Genomic DNA, 20196 nt, shown 5'->3' with positions numbered 1-20196 from the left:
GTTGATGTAATGAAATACTGTGGCAAAGGTAACTTAGGGAAGAAGGGTCTACAAGGCTGACAGTCCCAGGTTAGCCCACTACTGCCAGGAAGTCAAGGCCAGAACCAGACCCGCACTTGTCGCTCTTGCTGTGCATTCACATCCTGTTTGTTGTTTGTTTTACGAGACAAGGTTGCTCTGTAGCTTCGGAGCCTGTCCTGGAAGACAGGCTCTGTGGACCAAGCTGGCCTCCAAACTCAGATCTGCCTGCCTCTGCCTCCGAGTGCTGGGATTAAAGGTGCGCATCACCGCCCGGTGCATCCACATGGTAATGTGCCGTTTCAGGCCTTTAGGCTTTCCTTTCCTTCCTCATGTCTCTGCCTGCAACAAACAGGAGCTCATTCTAACCAGCAAAGGTGCATCTCTATGACAACCCTTCCCAAGTCAGAGAAGAGAGTGCTGCTGCACCTTCACGGACTAGTATGTGCCCCGACGCTCATATTTTCAAAAGTCAACCACAACTATACACTTACATGCTTACTCTCTAAGCAAGAACTATGAGGATCTTACAGACACAGACTAGACATCACTCTCTGGCACGCAACGTAAGCCACGGTATATCAAGGTCCTTGATGTGTGTCAAGCGAATGAATTATTCCAGATTGGAAATAAAATGCAGATCAAATGATGCAAGGCTCTTGCTGATCTTCACGTGGCTCATTAGTTTAACACGGAGACCTCGTCCTGTATTTTCCAACGCTGACTCCTCTCCTCTACTAGGTCCTTCTCATTAGCGTTCAGCACGTTGCCACTCTCTCTCTTAAAGCCTGACGTATTCAATCTACCTCCTTCCCCTTCCCCATCCCGTCACCTCTCTCTCTACTACCAAACTTCTCAAAAGCTTTTCTCTTTTCAGGGTCATTTCCACACCCCACTTTGCTCCTCTCGCTCCTGTCTCCAACCTTGCCTCTGAGACTGTCCTAAAATTATTAATGACTATTTTATAAATCAGTGCCATTTTTGAACTAAGCTTATCTGGTCCAGTGATAACCATGGAGGCTGACCATGCCTCCCTCCAAACCCTGACTCTTTCATTTAAATGACAGCATTTTCTTCTGTCCCTCTGGTCAGCTTTCTCGGTATGGTCCTAAAACCCTTTAAATATCCATGTGCTTCAGGACTGGGGCTTGGCTTTGTGCGATGGCTTATCTGTTTCTGTCGCCACAATTCCTCGCTCTATGTTGATGATGAGTCATTTATATCAAAATGGTTACAATCTTTCTTTAGATTCAGTTTTATATACCCAATATCTTGGTGTTTTTTTTTTAAAAAATTTGGTTCTTTGTTTTTCAAGACAGGGTTTCTCTGTGTATTCCTAGCTGTCCTGGAACTCGCTCTGTAGACCAGGTTGGCCTCAAATTCAGATCCGCCTGCCTCTGTCTCCTGAATGCTGGAATTAAAGGCTGTATCTAATATCTTTTTAGACATTTCTTTTGAGATGCTCTATGATTCTAGAGAAAATAAGAAACACGAAAAAAATAAAAACAGTTTTGAAATGAAGAACTCATGAATGAGGTAAGAGTCTGCAGAAGAGAGAATTAGGAGTTTGGAAGGCACATATCTGAAGAGATTCTCTAGACCGCTGAATCTCAGGAGGGGACAGAGAAAATAAAAGCACACTTGAAGAGCGAATGGTTATCAATTTTCAACAAATAAACATGAGCGTGCGTAGCCAGCACACATGACAACCCTCAGGGAGTCTCATATCCTGGTAACCACACCTTGGGTAGTTGCCATTCAAAACATGCAGCCACTGGCAGAATCCAATGAAAATGGTACTTGTGAGATTAAGCTATAAAAGAAACTATGGAAACCAGGCACAGTGGCTCCTGCCTGTAATCCCATCACTTGAGAGCCCGAGGCAAGATAATTATAAATTAGAGGCTAGCTTGGGTGCACAGCGAGTTTCAGGCCAACCTGGGCTACACAACAAAACTCTGTTTCAAAAAAACCAACCAAAGAGACAAACAGCAAATTGTGGCTTCTGTATTGACTGTTGTTTCAGTTCTTGACCTTTTTGGGATCATGGGCTCTGGGGAAGTCAGCTGCTATGAGGAACAGCCAGGAGGACAGGCTGTGTGATGAGGAACTAAGGGTCTTCTCGAAGCAATCCTCTAACTGTGCTATCTTAGAAGCCCACCAGAAGACTGCACCTCTAACCAACAGCCAACGCCAAGCTCGTAAAGACAGGGACCAGCAGGAGGAGAGGGGAACACGTCACACAGTATTTAGGCAAGGAAGATAAGAGAATCCAGAGCTTAAGGTCATTCCAAACTACACGGCCAGCCTGGTTTTAAGAGTCCCTATCAAACCAAACCAAACTAAACCAAAATAAACATACCCTGAGCCAGAACCATTCAGATAAACTGGCTCCTGGTTTGCTGACCCTCAGGAAACTATGTGAAGGAATACTTTCTTAAGCAACTAAATTTTAGGGCAATTTCATACAGTAATAGATAACTAATATATTGCCAAAACCAAACAGTTCTGAATTGCTTACAAAAAGCCTCCTCCATCTGGTCCAGACTGTCTCTCAGTCTCGTTCCTTGCCATACTCTCTCTGGCATGTTCCATTTTAAATACACCTAACAACTTGGAGCTTTTGGAACACGACCACGTTCTCTCTCCCACTTCCACGACACACCCTCTGCCTGACACATTCTTCAACACCTTCTCTCCTACTTCCATCCACTTGGCTAACTTCTCCCGGTGACAGAGCACAGCACTACACCACAGGAAAGGTCTTATCAAACTGCCTGTCTTTCCATCAGATTCAAAGCTCAAAAAGAAGGAGCAACTCCTTTCTCCTTTATACCCCACAGTTCCCAGCACACAGAAGATACTCTGTAGATTTTGTTTCTTACACCCCACAAGGTAGAGCCAGGCAGGAAGGCTAAAAGTTGAAGCGTAAACATTTTCAGGAAATGATCTAAGTGAGATTTTCACCTGATATAACTGTAAAGGAACCCAGAACCCCCTGCATTCCATGCAATTTCAAGTTTAGGGAAGGCTGGAGTAAGGTCAGGGTTCCAAAGTTAGATGGATTCCAGTTCCTGCTAAGTCAGACCTCATGGTCGATCTATTATGGCCCTTGAGCTGTAACCTCTGAGCATCCGGAAAGCACTCACAGTCATATTCAAAGGTCAAACAGAAACGGGTTTTAAAATGATCACCTGTCCTGCCATTAGGACAATCCTAGCTTATTATGCTAAGATTTAAGATCTGATCACATATAGTACCTGTGATATGTGTCTAAACAGGATCGTGCACCTACATAAACAAGCAGGTCATAAAGTATTAAACACTAGTACCCTCTACTGGTGGAACGGCCTCACAGGCTCATGTGAATGGTCTTATTGCCCTCTAGTGACCACAACCTAAAAAGACAGCAAATCCTACCGCAGATGGGAGCATCTCCTTGGCTATAATGATAGGGTTTTATGTTCTTTAAGCATCTAATTTCCTCAGACGCTGGTTTATATTACAGGGGTGCAACTCTAAGATTCCTGGGGGCTCCCTGGGGACTCTGCACAGCTCTTCCCAGCTGTTAGCGACAGTGTGACGCTGCTCTCTCCAGCTTCTCAGGAAGAGGAGGTCAAGGGGAGGCAGAGGAGGCGATGGCTGCACCAGTGAGGGCAGAGGCAGCAGCTGTGAAAGACGATCCTGGACTCTCGGGGGAACCGAGAGCAGCTTGAGGAACACATGTTGTTCCTCCCTTGCAGATTAGCCACAGTTGTGGGCTGCTCTAAAACGGCAGCTCAGCGTGGTCCCTCACTTACCTCTGAAGCATCTCCAAAGCTGTGATAAACGGCACAACGGCAAATGTCGCTACCGTTTTGTTTTATAAACCAGGCTTTGCCGGTGATTGTTGCCGCTGAGGACAGATTAAGCCGAGTTTCCTTCAAGATTTAACTGAAATGCTGCCCCCTCTATGAAATCTCTCCAAAGTCCCCAGATTACAGCAACTGCTTTACCTCTGATCGCACAGTCTCTCCAGGTCGGGGGAGTGGACAGTGGCAGGTCGCCTGTGCGTATTTATAACCACAGCAGGGCATCACTCCTGTTTGTCTACACCATCGCCTCTCTACCCAGCTCCTCGAGCTCCTCGAGGTCACAACCAAGTCTCAAACATTTTGCGCAGTCAGCATCGGGCACACTCAAAATGTGACCTATATGTCACTGTCACTTACCAGTTTATATGATAAGTACAGACCTTGTCTAATAAGTGGACAGAGTAGTTCTGCTCACTCTGATCAAAAGGTGGGGGAGGTGCGGCAAGACGGCTCAATGGGTAAAGGTGCTTGCCACCCAACTTGCCACACGTTAGAGGGAGAGAGCCAATGTCCACTAAGCTGTCCCCTGACCTCCATATGTGCACTGTGGCAAACACACACCCGACCCCCCTCCCAACATACAGTAAATTGGAAAAAAAAATCAAAGATTGAGGACTATGTTTTGTGTATTTTCACTTCATTTTTTTTCTTGAATTTTTACAAAATATTACAAAAGTATTAGCCTGAGGCTAGTAAAATGCTCTAAACAATAGTCCCCTTCAGTGAGTGTGCAAAACCTGGGTGGGTCAGACAAGGCATAGTGTACGGGAAGAAGGGGGAGACACTCTGAAGTACTTCCCACAGAGCTCAGAGCATACCTATCCTCGTCGACTTCAACACCTCCCTGGAGGGGATTTTCTTCTTTAATTCTTGTAAGGCTACAACTAGGTTCTCCTTGGTTTGACCAGGAAGCTCCAACGTAGCTTTCCATCTTTTTATGTCTTCTACAACCACAACTCTCTGTGAAAAAGAAAAGTCATTTGGAAAATGGAACATTTTCATTAGAAAGGCATCTGCCTTCACCTGAGCTAATGGCTCTCCTATTGACATATGAATTATTGATTATGACCTGAACCAACCAAAGCACAGTGTGTCTGATAGCCCCAAATGATGGGTAATTGCTTAAAAGCAGGTCCTGCTTACTGCAGACCAGGAGGAGAGTTGCATCTATTAAGAAAAGTGCAACTTTTAATCTCACCATGCCAGACACCACTGGGCACTTAGCAGAGAGAGGTACTAAGGAAGAAAGGGGAAGGAAGACGATGCTAAGGTGAATCAACCTCAGAGCTCGCTTAAGTGTCTTAATTTGTATGCATGGAGCAGAGACGTCATAAAACCATGTTTACTTCAGCAATAAAAATCACACAAACAGTTCCCCACTTCCCAGGGGGAAACCCAAATTTTCTTTCTGGAAGAATTAAAAAAAAAAAAACAAAAAAAAAAATCAAACACACAGGAAGGTACAGGGAGAGACCCACTACTTTTTAAAAGGTTGTCATTTTGTCATTCCCCAGAAAGTAGAGCATTATAAAATTTAAGTCCGTTTACACCCTTCACCAAACTCATTTCCGGTCTTCCTTTGAGAAGAAGCTAGCACCTTACGGCTGAGTCTCAGGCTTCCATTAAGCACAAAACACTAGAGATTAGGAATAAGGGGAAGGAAACGGGGAAGCTTTCGTACTGTCACGCGATTTTCCTGTAGTTTTGGAATCATTTAAACTAAGAGCTTTTTAGTAAGCAAAAGTGGCAGACAAAAAGTAGCTTTTATAACTGAAAATTATGCCGGGCAGTGGTGACGCACACCTTTAATACCAGCACTCGGGAGGCAGAGGCAGGTGGATCTCTGTGAGTTCGAGGCCAACCTGGTCTACAAGAGCTAGTTCCAGGAAAGGCTCCAAAGCTACAAAGAAAAACCTGTCTCGAAAAACAAACCAAAAAAATTGAAAATTAAATATCTTATCTTGGATCACTATTACCCTGGGTAGGTGGGCAGTTAGGGGGTCAAGAATGGCCTTAGGAAGTTTCAGGGTTCTGGTAATGTTCAAGATAAACATATTCACATCATGGAAGTTCCTCATAATACTTAGCATGTATGCACTTTTCTACATGAAATTTCAAAATAGTTTTTATCTATCTATCTATCTATCTATCTATCTATCTATCTATCTATCTATCCTCCTTCTCTTGGAGGGAGAACATGGAGTCTGTTTCCAGCCTAGAAGCCAAGGGTGAAAGGAAGGTACATCCATCTCCCTATTTCCCAGCTTCCTCTTTGATTTTTGGTTTTGCCTTCTAAGTTCAAAGTTAGGAGAGCAAGGAAAAGATTTGACACTGATCAGGTTTTGGTGTCATCTGAACCGGCAGGCATTTAAAGATGACTTCCCTGACAGGATGACTTCTGCAGCTCTTTAGAGATTCCCAGATTCCCTACCTGAAGCACTTACTATATTGGTAATGATTCTTACAGCTCTCTCTCTCCCTCTCTCTCTTTCTCTCTCACACACAGACACACACATACAGAGAGAGAGAGCGCGCGCGCGCGCGCGCGCGCACGCGCGGGGGGGGGGGGGGGGGACTGAGAGGAGGAGCTCTAAAGGAAGGGGAACCAGAGAGAATGCTGGGATATATGTAACATGAAAACATGTGGGGGAAGGCAGTGGGAAGAGAGTAAGGACATATAATGAAACATGTATGAAAATGCCATAACAAGAGCTGGTAAGATGGCTCAGGAGGCACTGCCAAACCTGAAGTCCCGAGTTCAGTCCCCAGAACCTACATGGCAGAACAGCAAGTTGTCCTCTGACTGCCACAATAAACAAATGTAAAAAGAAAAAGAAGTTATAATGAAACCCATTATTTTGTACGCTTTCTCTGTAGGCACCCCAGAATCCTTCTAAGGCGTCTGCAAACCCAGCCACTCTATTTAAACCCAGGCTATCCAGCATTCTCTCCTATGACCAACATCTTTGCCCTAAAAAACTCCCAAAGGTAACAGGCTGGCAAGGGATCCGCTTCTCCCTCTGCCATCAGCCAGCAACTAACTGTCTTTGGGCTTTCCCAAGCACAGGTCCGGTCTGGGCATTGACCAACTCCAGGAACAGAGTTGATTCTCCAACAGAAACTGCCACAAAGGTGTCCTCACTTTCTACAGATGATCACATTCTGCTCTCCCCCTCTGACCCGGACCTTCTCTATGGCCTATGGTAGATGCAGGGTCGGGATTCACACACTGCCTGCATAAGTTCCAGAGAGATACATTTTTATATCTACTCCCTGTTCTCAGCCCCCAGGAAATTCAATCAAACCTGAGAGGGAAAGGCTTTTCTATGTGCTGTGCAGTGTGCACTAGTATTAGTGGTCAACAGAACCTAAGCCACACAGGAGATATTTCCTATTGAAAGGTATATGTCAAGTTTTTCTATCCAGTGCATTATCTTGAGGTGTTCATGTTAACACACATAGTTAGAGCTGAGCCACGCTAGCAGTAGAGAACAGTAACCCTATTATGCTATACACATCTTAGAGGGGTTTCCTTCCCACGTCTTCACTGTTACACATACTGCTTCCATGAACTCTGACTTTTTGTGTACTATCTCTCACCTGTTCACTTTCTCTGTAGCTTCATGCTCTGAGTAGTGGGTACTGCTGGTTCTCTCTCCCACCCTTCTGCCTGCCTGGTGTAATGTAAGGATCTACCTTTCCAATACCCTCTTTGTCCATCTGTATTGGTTACTCACTAGACATATTTTTTTCTTTACTTTTTGTCTCTCTTTTTTATTTTTTTAAAGATTTATTTATTATGTATGTACACAGTGTTCTGCCTGCGTGTGCCTGCAGGCCAGAAGAGGGCACCAGACCTCATTAAGGATGGTTGTGAGCCACCATGTGGTTGCCGGAAACTGAACTCAAGACCTCTGGAAGAGGATCTCTGTGAGTTCGAGGCCAGCCTGGTCTACAGAGCTAATTCCAGGACAGGCTCCAAAGCCACAGAGAAACCCTGTCTCGAAAAACCAAAAAAAAAAAAAGACCTCTGGAAGAGCAGAAAATGCTCTCGACCTCTGAGCCATCTCTCCAGTCCTTGGCTCCTTTCTTGTCTAAGCAGACTGATTTTTTTGTTTTGTTTTGAGACAGGTTCTGCATACCCTAGGCTGGCCTCAAGTTCCCCATCCTCCTATATTTAAGAGTCATCACCCTTGGCTCTAAGTTTTAACCTTGTTTTTTTTTCTCATAGTTTAAGAATAATTGTGTTTCTTTCATTTAAATGCTGCCATTTTAGGACCCATGTTCAAAGAAATATTTGCCCCAATCTTCTTACAAGTCTCTTTCAAAAACTCCTATTATGTTTTTTTTAATTCTTTTATTTCTAAGTGATATATTCTAAATTATTTCCTTATTATCAAGCTTCCTATTCATGATTTTTCTCTTAGGCTACATCATGTCTACTTTAACCTGTTCAATATGTTTCTACTTCAACAAACATGTCGTTTTCATTGGACGAGCTGATTCTTTTTTCATTCCTATTTCTACTCCTTTCCTTTTTAAAATCTTTGTGAAAATTCAAAACATATCTAAGATTTCAGATAGTTCTCTTATCCCCATTTCTTGGGGTAGAGAATTTATCATATCTACCTGCTCACTTACCCACCTCATAGTTTACTTTCTCATGGGGTTTGTCTGGACTACGAGTTCTCTAGAGGATTGCTTTCCTTGGGAGTCTGTGTGTTCTAGGATGTGGAGGGCTGAATAAGAAACTCACATGTGCTTCTTCAAGGTTTTGGAGTTTCCTGGTTTTACCCTAGACTTCATGCTAACTTTACAGTTTGTATGCACAGTTAACAGGCATGTGGTTCTAATGTATTAATGTCAATCCTTTTTTATCTAAGACCCCAACAAGATGGCAATCTTCATACTGTGTTCTTCAACTGGTAGGCAGAATTTTTCTAGCTCACTTTCCACAAACATGGTAGACCTATTCTAGTTTTGAATTCCACTGGGGGCATGGGTACCAGCTCCAGCTCCCAACAGATGAGGCTCGGAGGCCTGTCCCATGCTGACCTTAAGTTCTAGCCTGTAAGCATTACAGCTGCTTTCCATACATCCAAACAATCCAACTTCATCTTCTACTTAAGCTCCAGGATTCCATTTCCTGTCTCTTCTCGGTACCTTAGGATTTTCTTTCTTGTAGACCAGGCTGGCCAAGAACCCACTTTATAGATCAGGCTGACCTTGAACTCACAGAGATCTGCCCACCTCTGACTTCTTAGTGCTGGGATTAAAGGTGTGAGCCACCATGCCTGGCCTATTAAAGATGTTTAATCTAGCCATCTAGACATGTTCGGAAACAGATTAGAAATCCCAAATCAGATCATTTTGACTTATGGAACAAATAAATCCAAACTATTTTATTGCTGCTCTTTGGAGACAGTGTTTCTCTGTGTAGTCCTGGCTGTGCTGGAACTTGCTCTGTAGACCAGGCTGGCCTTGAACTCAGAGATCCGACTGCCTCTGCCTCCTTGAGAGCTGGGACCAAAGATGTGTGTCAATACTGCCTGGCTTAAGTCCAAACTCTTAAGCTTGATATAAAAGCTCTTCCATGACCCGAGATCCTTTAGTGTCAATATATGCTCTAGATACTATCAGCAGCTGCCAAAACAGGGTTCACACCCACTTCCTTTGCCTGAAAATCATTTGTCTTTTAAACAGTCTTGAGTATCAACTCTTCCATGAATCCTCCCTTCTACTGCCTTTGACCACATTCCTGTTTGCATACCACTTCCTGTATCCACGCTTCTGCATGCACTTGTTAACAAGACTATCTTTCCCACCAGACTATAGCTGGAGGGTGAAAACAATCTTAATTTATCTCCCCATCCTCAATGTACAGGAGGTGGAATGAAACAAATCTATATACAATAGTTTCAGGTCTGAAGAATAAGAGCAGAAAACAGACAGGGAATTCTTACAGATATCAAAGAAATATTTGATTATAACTATTTTCACTTTTTGTTTTGTTTTTTCAAGACAGGGTTTCTCTGTGTAACAGCTCTGGTTGTACTAGAATTTGCTTCGTAGACCAGATTGGTCTTGAACTCACAGAGATTCACCTGCCTCTGCCTCCGACGTGCTTGTATTAAAGGTGTGTGCCACCACTGCCCAGTTTATTTTTACTTTTTTGAAGGGCAGAGTACAGTCGCAGGCAGCCCAGGCTCCTAGCCTTGAACTTGCTAGGTAGCTGAGGATGACCTTCAACTTCAACTTCCACCGTCTGAGAGCTCGAACTATAGAACTGCAAGCATGCACCGCCATCCCTTACGGGCATACTCAGAACACAGACACAAGAGAACGGAACGGCTGTGGAGTACAGCAGGGAAAGCTAATCTGAATACTGGACGGTTATCACTGGGAATATATGGTCCTTTTGTCTCGTCTTACAGCTGGGACAGCTGCCTTGCAGGTTGACAAGAGTGGCCACAGAAGGCGGTCACTCATACGCAGTGATATGTGCACCGTTCCACCGGCTGGGGCAGGCAGCAATACACTGGTTGGTGAGTCCTGCAAAGGAAAAGTTCATAAAGCATTCCAAAGCGCTAAACCTGAAAGAACTGGCATAGTCTATATCTTTTAATAATAATAATAGTTTTAAAAATATGTTCTTAGAACTAATCACTTCGTAAAGGAGTAAGATGAGATTAGCCAAATTAACCTTTACCACTTAAATGTGCACTACAAGAGTTCCACCGAGTATCCCTTTTATTACATGAGATAAGACCATGGTGAAATTACTTGTAATATGCTGATAACAGAAGTAAAACGGTCTTAAGATTGTTATACCTCCCAGCTTGGCATTTAGAAACTCCTACTTCTTTTTAGTTCTAGTGGGCAGACTATATAGACTCAGATTGCCTGGTTCAAACCCCTGCTCTGCTACTCCGTGCTGCACTGGCCTTAGGCAAACCACCTCACCTCTCTATTCATTGAGTCCTTTCTTTTTTTATGTAATGGGTTTTAATGGGTTTTTGCCTACATGCATGTCTGTTCACCAATTATATGCCTGACACTTTCACAGGCCAGAAGAGGGCATCAAATATCTTGGAACTGGAGTTATAGAGAGTTGTGAGCTGTCATGAGTGTTGGGAATAGAATTCAGGTCCTCTGGAAGTGCTCTTTTTGTTTGTTTGTTTGTTTGTTTTTTGTTTTTGTTTTTCGAGACAGAGTTTCTCTGTAACTTTGGAGACTGTCCTGGAACTAGCTCTTGTAGACCAGGCTGGCCTTGAACTCACAGAGATCCGCCTGCCTCTGCCTCCTGAGTGCTAGGATTAAAGGCATGTGCCACCACCACCTGGCTCTGGAAGTGCTCTTAACCAGTAAGCCATGTCATCTGTGAATGATAAAACCTTTCATAGCTGTTACTAAGACTTAAGAATCAATATCTGTAAAGTTTAATGTCTGACCTATAAAAACAGGCTCACTGGATGGTAGTGGTACGAGTCCTTAATTCCAGGCAGAGGCAGACAGATCTCTGTGACTTTAAGGCCAGCCTGGTCTACAAGAGCTAGTTCCAGGACAGGCTCCAAAGCTACAGAGAAACCCTGTCTCGAAAAATCAAACAGAACAAAATAAAACAAAACAGACTAACAAACAAACAAACAAACAAAAAACCAGGCTCAACAAATGCCATCATTATTATCACCACAATTACCTTCTCTGAAGCTTTAGTCTTACTATACAAGCCTTTACATTTTTATTTTGACATTTTTATTCATTTGTGCATGCATAGGTCATAGGGCATATGTGTTGGTCAGAAGATAGCATGTAAGTTGGTTCTCTCCTTCCACTATTTAGGTCCTGGGTCACCAAACCCAGGCCCTTAGTTAGGCTTGGCAGCAAGTGCCTTTACCCACTGACTTGCACAGGAGAAAAAAAACTATGGATCTTTACTACATGTCAGGCATAAAGCTCAGTCGGCCCTCTCACCAAGCATTTACTCGTAAGTTCTATGACAACTCTGCAGGTTGAGCTACCCTGATACTGGTGAGGAAAACAAGGCTTCAGCCTTCAGCACATTCTTGCACTAAACCAGAATGCCCATCAGCCACAGTGGCACATGCTGTTGTGGAATGACCCTTTTGTACACTCCGAAGAAGTGTCACTTAGATTGCTTTAGTAAAAAGCTGAACAACCAATAGTTAGACAGGATTCGCAGAGAGAATGCTGGGAAGAAGAAAGGGAGAAGGCAACCAGATATGGAAAGAGTAGGACACACGAAACATAAATTAGTACAAATATGGAGGCTGGGCGGTAGTGGCGCTTGCCTTTAATCCCAGCTCTCGGGAGGCAGAGGCAGGTGGATCTCTGTGAGTTCGAGGCCAGCCTGGGCTACAAGAGCTAGTTCCAGCACAGACTCCAAAGCTACAGAGAAACCCTGTCTCGGAAAAAAAAAAAAAACAAAAAAAGGGTTAATTTAAGTTATAAGAGCTAGTTGGCCAGGCGGTGGTGGTGCACGCCTTTAATCCCAGCCCTCGGGAGGCAGAGGCAGGCGGATCTCTGTGAGTTCGAGACCAGCCTGGTCTACAAGAGCTAGTTCCAGGACAGGCTCCAAAATCACAGAGAAACCCTGTCTCGAAAAAAAAAAAAAGAGCTAGTTAGAAACAAATCTAAGTTATTGGCTGACTTTTTATAATTAATAATAAGTCTCCATGTCATGACTTAGGAGCTGATTGGCGGGACAGAAAAATCCATCTACAAATAGGATCCAACCTGGGGGCACATATTTCCACATAAGACCTGAGAAAGCTTAAAAATAAAATAAAATAAAGGTCCCAAACACAACAATGGAGCCAAACGGAGCGTCCTAGTTCCACAGTCTGTCACTGGGGCCATGGTACAGAGACAAGCATCTCCTTGGGGCAGTGTGCCATGAGTTAAGCTGCACAGCGGTTTAAGGTTCTGCTCATGCAGACAGAAAAGATTACAGATGCACAGTAAAGCAGGTTCAGACAGAATAAACCTCTAAACAGGTTACAGTGTGTTTAACAATGTGTGTTGGCTTAAAAAAAAAAAAGGATACAGGCAGCATAAAAAAACAATAGTTTAAAAACAAAATAAAATTTCTAAAGAGAGAAGTAAAGTACCTAAAAAAAAAGCCACATGGAGATGGGAAATACACAGGGAGTCTGGATCCTGTATGGTGTTATATTGACTTTAAATATTTTGATTGCTGATGATTAAATAATAGATGCTAAGAGACACTGAATTATAAAAACTACTAAATTAAACCAAACTATATATTTTTAAAATGTCTTAACTTTGAAGCCAAAAATATGTTCATTGAGGAAGAGATTATGCTTTTGTTTCCAAAGAAAACGAAAGGCTGTGGGTTCTTTCAAGGTTGATAGAGATCAGGTTTGATCAGGGAGACCCCCTGAAAATACTAGCTACAGACATAAAGAAATAAACCTAAAAAAAAAAAAACCCCTATATGACAGGTGACGTATATTTTACCTGCTCAAACATAAAACAAAAAAATCATCTTTAAGTGACTTGTGTACACTGCACATTCCATACTTGTGTTAATGCAGATAATGCAAGTTACCTTTGAAAGTTTGTGTGTTTTCAGAAGAAGGGGAGCAGGCACCAATGAAAATGGGTGGCCAGGTGATTCAGCCTCCCCAAGAGCCTCTGTTGTAGTTTCCTCTGAGTTGTGCATTCAGAACAGCCTCAAGGCTGCTGGCTGAGACGGTCCAGCCTCACAGACCACTCCAGCCAGGACTTTAGATAACCCTTACATCCTCCCATCATACCGAGACTGAACAACAGCTAGCTCTCCCAGGACTTGACCATTATCTTAATTTTTTCAGGGTCCCTTAAAGATGCCAAAGCCCCCAGACAACAGAAAGAAGTCTAGAGAATATAACACCCACATTCCCAAGAGATGGGATGGGTGGTTTTTGATCATTTGGAGGATTATGAATGTCTGTCATTGTTTGGGGGGTGGGTTACAAACTGTTATTGGTCATGGTCAGAAAAAAAAAAAAAACTGATCGAGGCCAGCCTGGTCTACAAGAGCTAGTTCCAGGACAGGAACCAAAAGCTACGGAGAAACCCTGTCTCGAAAATAAAAAAAATAAAAAAACTGAACAGGAATCTTTTTCTGAAGAGAAAAAGCAGGACATAATATAGAAATGATGAGATAAAAGTATGAATTGTTAGGTCTACTTTTGAACAACCTCTAGTTGAAAACATATTAGGCATGTTTTCAAGGTTAAACATGTATTTTAGATAGATAGATGGTCTTCAAACACTTCAAAGACTTACTGAATATGGCATGAAAAATGTTTTGTTAACATAGGGCTTTTCATGACAGCAAAATATATCTGTTCCTGGCAGTACCAATCTACTTCATAAAAGGATGCTGGGCACTGAAGAACCTCCACATGGAGTTTGCTTTCAATGTGGCAAGGCTGGCCATTTGGGCAAGAAACTGGCCTTGCCTTGATTGTTGAGAGTATGCTGTATAAACTGGACAAACAGGACACAATGGAAAAATACTGCTGAACTTTGAGAAAACAAGGCAGGACAGTTCTTCAAAATTTCTGCTTTATAGATGTCTGCCAGATATTCTCAGCCTGTAGGCTGAAGATGGACACCCCAACTTTGCAGAAGAACCTTGGGTAAATGCCCAGGCAGCCAGATGTCTCTATCATTTCTAGAATTTTGGGAATGGCTTGCACTGCACTTCCTGTTTACTCGGGTAATAGTACATCTTTCCAGGGTCTTTCCAGGACTAGATAGTTAGTTACATTTTCCTTAGTTATGATAGAAAATAAAAAGACTAAAAAATGGAGTATTCTCCCCAAATATGCCAAATACAAATGGACTGGACACGGTAAATGTAATACTTACTTCATAATTGTTCTTATTATATATAGTTTTACTTTGTTAGAGTTACAATCTTTCCTCTTTATTTAGACAAAAGGAGGATATTTTGTGGAATAATCAGAAGTATCACTCTGATTGGTTTAATAAAAAGCTAAACAGCCAATAGTTAGGTAGGATTTGGGGGGCAGACAGAATGCTGGGAAGAAGGGGAGAAGCTAGCCAGACATGGAATGAGTTGGACACACAAAGTGGGATAGAGGTAAAAGTCACATGATAGATATAGATTAATGAAAATTTGGGTTAATTTATTAAATTAGAACTAGTAAGAACCAGGCAGTGGTAGCATAAGCCTTTAATTCAAGCACTTGGGAGGCAGAGGCTGGTGGATCTCTATGAGTTCAAGGCCAGTCTAGTCTACAAGAGCTAGTTCCAGAACAGGTCCCAAAGCTACAGAGAAACACTGTCTTGAAAAAACAAAAACAAAAAACAAAACAAAAGAGCTAGTTAGAAACAAGCCTAAGCTATTGGCTGAGCTTTTATAATTAATAATAAATCTCCATGCTTTGATTTGAGAGCTGGCTGGCAGAACAGACAAAGACTAGCTACAACATGCCTCTAATCCCAACACAAGGTGGCCAGGCAGGAAGATCACAAGCCAGCTTGGGCTACACTGTGATGCTGTTTCAAGAGAAGTAAAAACTAAAGCTAAACCATGATGGTGGTGTGTGGGAATAAGTGACTTGGCAGAGAAATTCTATAAATCATACACAGTTTATCGCAGCATGATTTCATAGTTATTATGCGCTCACATCCTTACGGGGAGTCTCATGAGGGCTTACATTTTGATCTCAGGCTTTTCTTATGCTCCCTGCCGTACCCAGCAGAGTTCTGGGCATAAAGTTTCTTTTTCCTATCAAATCCTTCTAAGTGGGGCTGGAGAGGCAGCTCAGCAGTTCAGAGCACTGTCTGTTCTTCTGGAGGACCCGTGTTTAGTTCCAGAACCCACAGGGCAGCTGACAATGACCCATAACTTCACATCCAAGATGATCTCAGGCCCTCTCCTGCTTCCTTAGGCGCTGGATACACATGGTGTACACAGATACATGCAGGCAAAACACCCATGCACATTTTAAAAAATTGATAAAATTTTAAAGAGAGAGAAAAAGAGAGCGAATTGAAGATGGAAGGATTAACTCCCTTAAAGGAGGCAGAAAATACTTCAACATTCAATTTCAACAAATTTTTAATGACTCCTTAATATATACCAGACACTAATATATTCCAAGGGTACAGAGGTGTAATATTCCAGAGTCCCTATATCCATGTAACTTATAAGCTAAGTTTCACAAGGAAAGTAGTTCTTGATTGAGTAAATAAACAAGTAGAAATTAACTCTATAAAAACAAAGGGAAATATTTTACAGGAAAAGGAACCAGTATCAAGTCCAAAGAAAGCCCTAACAGCTTAAAGGAGACAAACATAACAGAAAGAAAAAAGCAGTAAAGGACGGGTGGCTGGAATGTCTTCACACAAATGGAGAGTCACACATGAGTCATGCTGGGGCCCAACAGCATGCCACCCCAAAACTTTTAGAGTTCTACATGACTTGGTTGTTTAGGAAAATATAGTTTATTTTCATATAGTTTATGTCAATCCTGTGCCAGGCAGTAGAGACACAAAGCCATTAGGACACAGGTTCAAGAAACCTGAAGTGTAGCAGGATGCAGATACGCCAAGAAGCCAGTCTGATAAAGCATAAGCAAGTGCGGTAAGAGGAACTTGCTTAAGAATGACACAAAGACCATCTGTTGGATCAAATTATTCGGAGGTGTGCTGCTTTTTTTTTAACTCTGTGAAGCTGTGATTCTCTGCCTAAAACACCTGATGGTCTAATAAAGAGCTGAATGGCCAATAGCAAGGCAGGGGCAAGGATAGGAGGGGCTGGCAGGCAGAAAGACTAGATAGGAGAAACGAGGAGGAAGAGGAGCAGCAAGAGAACAAGGAGAGGAGGATGCTAGGGACCAGCCACCCAGTTAGTCACCGAGTGAGAGTGACAATAAAGATACGGAGAGGTAAGAAAAGGAAAAGCCCAGAGGCAAAAGATAGTTGGGATAATTTAAGAAAAGCTGGCAAGAAACGAGCCTAGCTAAGGCTGGGCATTCATGACTAAGAGCAAGTCTCTGTGTGTGATTTATTTGGGACCTGGGAGGTGGGACCCTCAAAAAGCCAAAAGAGTAAAACATCACATAACAATCCACCTCCAATGTACCTGGGAGACATAGCAAGACCACTTATGAGAGTCAGTTCTCTCCTGCTACCACGGGGTTCCTCAGGCTGAACTAAAATCTTCAGGCTTGGCAGCAAGTGGCTTTGACCTGCTGAGCAATTTCATCTACCTGGTTTTAGCATATTTTTCTCCCCCCCCCCCCCCCGCTTTTATTTTGTTTTTTTGAGTCAGGGTTTCTGGAGCTTCAGAGCTTGTACTGGAACTCACTCTGTTGATCAGACTGGCCTCGAACTCACAGAGATCCACCTGCTTCTGCCTCCCAAGTGCTGGAATTAAAGGTGTGCACCACCACCGCCTGGCTCCAACATATTCTTAATCACTACCCTATACTGCTTCCAAGACAACACAGTAAGAGCATTCCTGGCAAAGGGATTGTAGATACAAAAGAACAGAGAGGAATGGAGGCTGGTGATCTAGAAACAGCTTTCTGGTAGAGCCCTCACTCAGCAATCAAAACTCCTGGAATTTGATCCCAGCACTGTCCCCACCCCAAATCATTTGGGCAGCCCCTCTTCACTGCCTTCTAATACAGATCTGGTTAGACTATGGGTGCTGTGGAATAATCCTTTTGTACACTGTAAAGAGTTGTCGCTCAAAATGGTTTAATAAAAAGCTGATTGGCTGATAGCTAGGATTTTGGGAGCATAAATGCTAGGAGGAAGAAGGGAGAAGTCAGAGGAGACGCTAGGAGATGCAAAGCAAGCAGAATGGGCAATATGAACAGGAGATAATAAAGTCACAAGACAGAAAGTAAATGAATAAAAATGGGTTAATTAAAGTTAAAGAGCTAGTAGAAACAAGCCTAAACTAAGGCCAAGCTTTCATAATTAATATAACTCTTCATGTTTTTGTGGGGTTTTTTTTGTATGTGTGTGTGTGTGTGAGCTAGTGGCCCCCAAAAAGACTCCTTACATATGGGGGCACCTAGGGAAAGAATACAACTAGGATCTAAACCAAGTACTCAGAATGCTACCACACCACCTCTGTTTCTAGTCCCAGATCCCCTCTCACTTCAGAAATCGAGACTGGAGGTGCAAGTGTGTCAGGGACAGCCAGAGCACCTTGGGATGGGTATGGTCACCCTGGATAAACAATTCAAACCAAGGACGAGCTCTAGGCTGCACAAACATTAGGAATCTCAGGTATAGAGAAACCAACCAGGAAAGCTAAAAACAAATCAAAATGCAGAAGAGGCGCAAGGTGACCAGAGATTCACTGCAAGGTGTCTTTAGCACAATCATAATTAATTTAGCATTTATGCGATTATAGCTTTTTAAATTTTTTTTGGTGTGGTGATGGAGACTGACTGGAGGGCTTCACATATGACAAGCAAGCACTCTACCACTAAGCCACACCCCTAATATATTTCTTTTCTTGAGAGCCTTGCCACGTAATGCCTTTTGTTCTTAAACTCTCCATTTTCCTGCATTAGATTTCTAAGTGTGCGGTCTACAAATGTGCACTAGCACACTTAGCTTCACTGCCTGTTTGTGAATGCTCCTCACCTCTTCCTAACTAGTCGGAAGCAAACTTAGTTCCAGGGAGCAAATAACACATTGAAGTCCCTGTGGTCCTAGGTGGAGCTGTGGAGCCCTATATTACAATTCTGGCCAACAAGATGCCAAAGCACAATAAAGCGTCCTCACTTACTCCTTATTAGGTTCGTCTCTAGAGCAGATGGAATCCAACCTGAAACTTTAATCCTTCTTAAAAACTTTGGGGCTGGAGAGATGATGGCTCAGGGGTGGTTGAGAGCATATACTGCTCTTGCAGAGGACCCTATATATACATATACTGCTCTTGCAGAGGACCCTAGCTCAGTTTCCAGCAACCACCTCGGGTAGCTCACAATAACTGTTACTCTAGCTCCAAAGAGCTCCAAAGCCTCTAGTGAACATACCCACACACAGACACTGGTACACATCGTAAGAATACATCTTACCCAGGTGAGATGGTGCAGTGTAGGGGAGGCAGAGGCAGGCAGATCTTTGAGTTTGCAGCTAGCCTGGTCTACACAGCTAGTTCAAGGACAGCCAGGGCTACACAAAGAAAACAAACAACCTTTTAATCAAGGGGGGTGGTGATCCTATGGGCTAGCAACCTTACCCCAATGCAAGAGTAATTGAATTACAGGGTAGCAGAGGTACAGGAATTGATAAAGGTTTGTACAGGGTACGCGAGAAGGAGGAAAAAATGGTCCCTGAAATGTCCCTCATGGTCCCCACAGTAGAACCCTTTGGCACTGCCTCATTATCACAGTCCTTTGCACGTTGTGCTCCCAAGTCCCTTCTCACCTTCAAAGATTCGATCGTGGCTTGCTTGTAAACCTTTCCTCCGAGCTGTTTCTTCTGTGGGCTATTCTGGATCCTGGGCGTTCGGATGACAAATTTATCCATTGTTGGGGGGCTCCAACTACCTTCAGGTGATGGAGGTGTACTCTGATCAAGAAACGGGGCAAAACTTCATTAAGACTGAGATGTGTATTCCCAGAAGGGACACGAATGGATTTTCTAAAAACACTTCTGGATTATGGGGGCTCTTGGGTGGTATTTACAGGAAGTAAGATTTCCTCCCCAGAGAGGAACTCGCTTTTCAAAAACTGAAACCATACAATAAGTTTACTTCCTGGGTTAGGTTCCTTGCTTCCAGAAGGGCACGCTAATGAAGGGAAGAGGATACAACCGCTCGACGGTAGCCCAATCCCAAGAGTTACTTTAAGATCAACAACCATCTCCAGACCTCGGCATAATTCAGCAGCAGCTCCAGAAACCACTGCTCGGTGGTCAGAGGACCCCAACCAGACCCATGAGCAAGAACCCCATCCTTCCCTTGCCCCCAGCACTCGGAAGCTTGGAAAGGGGTTGTCGAATCACAGCTCGACGTGAGACCCACCGGAAATCTCAGCCTGCCTACATTTTAGTCTCTTGACCTCTGAGACCCTCCCAGTCCAGCTTGGGAATTAATTGGTACACTTCTTGTCGGGCCCAGTTCCTCGGTTGTGTGACTCCCGAGAACTACACTTCCCAGAACGCACTGCGAGGCGCGCGGCGGCAGAGGCTGCAGGAGGCGAATTACACGCCTCAGTCGGCCTCGCGGAGAAGGAGGCGGGCGCCTCTCCGTGCCCACAACCGAGAGGGTTGGCCGGGTCCTCGTGCCCGC

General features: G+C 43.5%; 1 protein-coding gene across 3 annotated transcripts in view; it reads right to left on the bottom strand.

The window, feature by feature from the left end:
- The window catches only part of Tceanc2 (transcription elongation factor A N-terminal and central domain containing 2), a 44384-nt gene that overhangs the window by 23026 nt on the left and 1162 nt on the right, over positions 1-20196 (bottom strand). The window contains exons 1-3 of one of the 3 annotated variants that reach the window (XM_041651902.1): positions 19951-20149; positions 19332-19475; positions 4691-4832 (exon numbers count right to left, since the gene is read on the bottom strand). In XM_041651902.1, coding sequence (XP_041507836.1) covers positions 4691-4832; positions 19332-19433 — 244 coding nt within the window. In that variant the 5' untranslated portion in view covers positions 19434-19475; positions 19951-20149. Of the gene's footprint in view, positions 1-4690; positions 4833-19331; positions 19476-19929; positions 20150-20196 lie in introns of those variants that run through there. The other 2 variants (XM_041651901.1, XM_041651903.1) reach the window with 2 other exon arrangements.

This window comes from Microtus oregoni, unplaced genomic scaffold (genome assembly GCF_018167655.1).
Source record: "Microtus oregoni isolate MIOR12 unplaced genomic scaffold, Mior012 000005F_ref0000423, whole genome shotgun sequence".
NCBI lineage: Eukaryota > Metazoa > Chordata > Mammalia > Rodentia > Cricetidae > Microtus > Microtus oregoni.
Note: the sequence above shows the minus strand (reverse complement) of the source record. Positions and strands in the feature narration are given on the sequence as shown.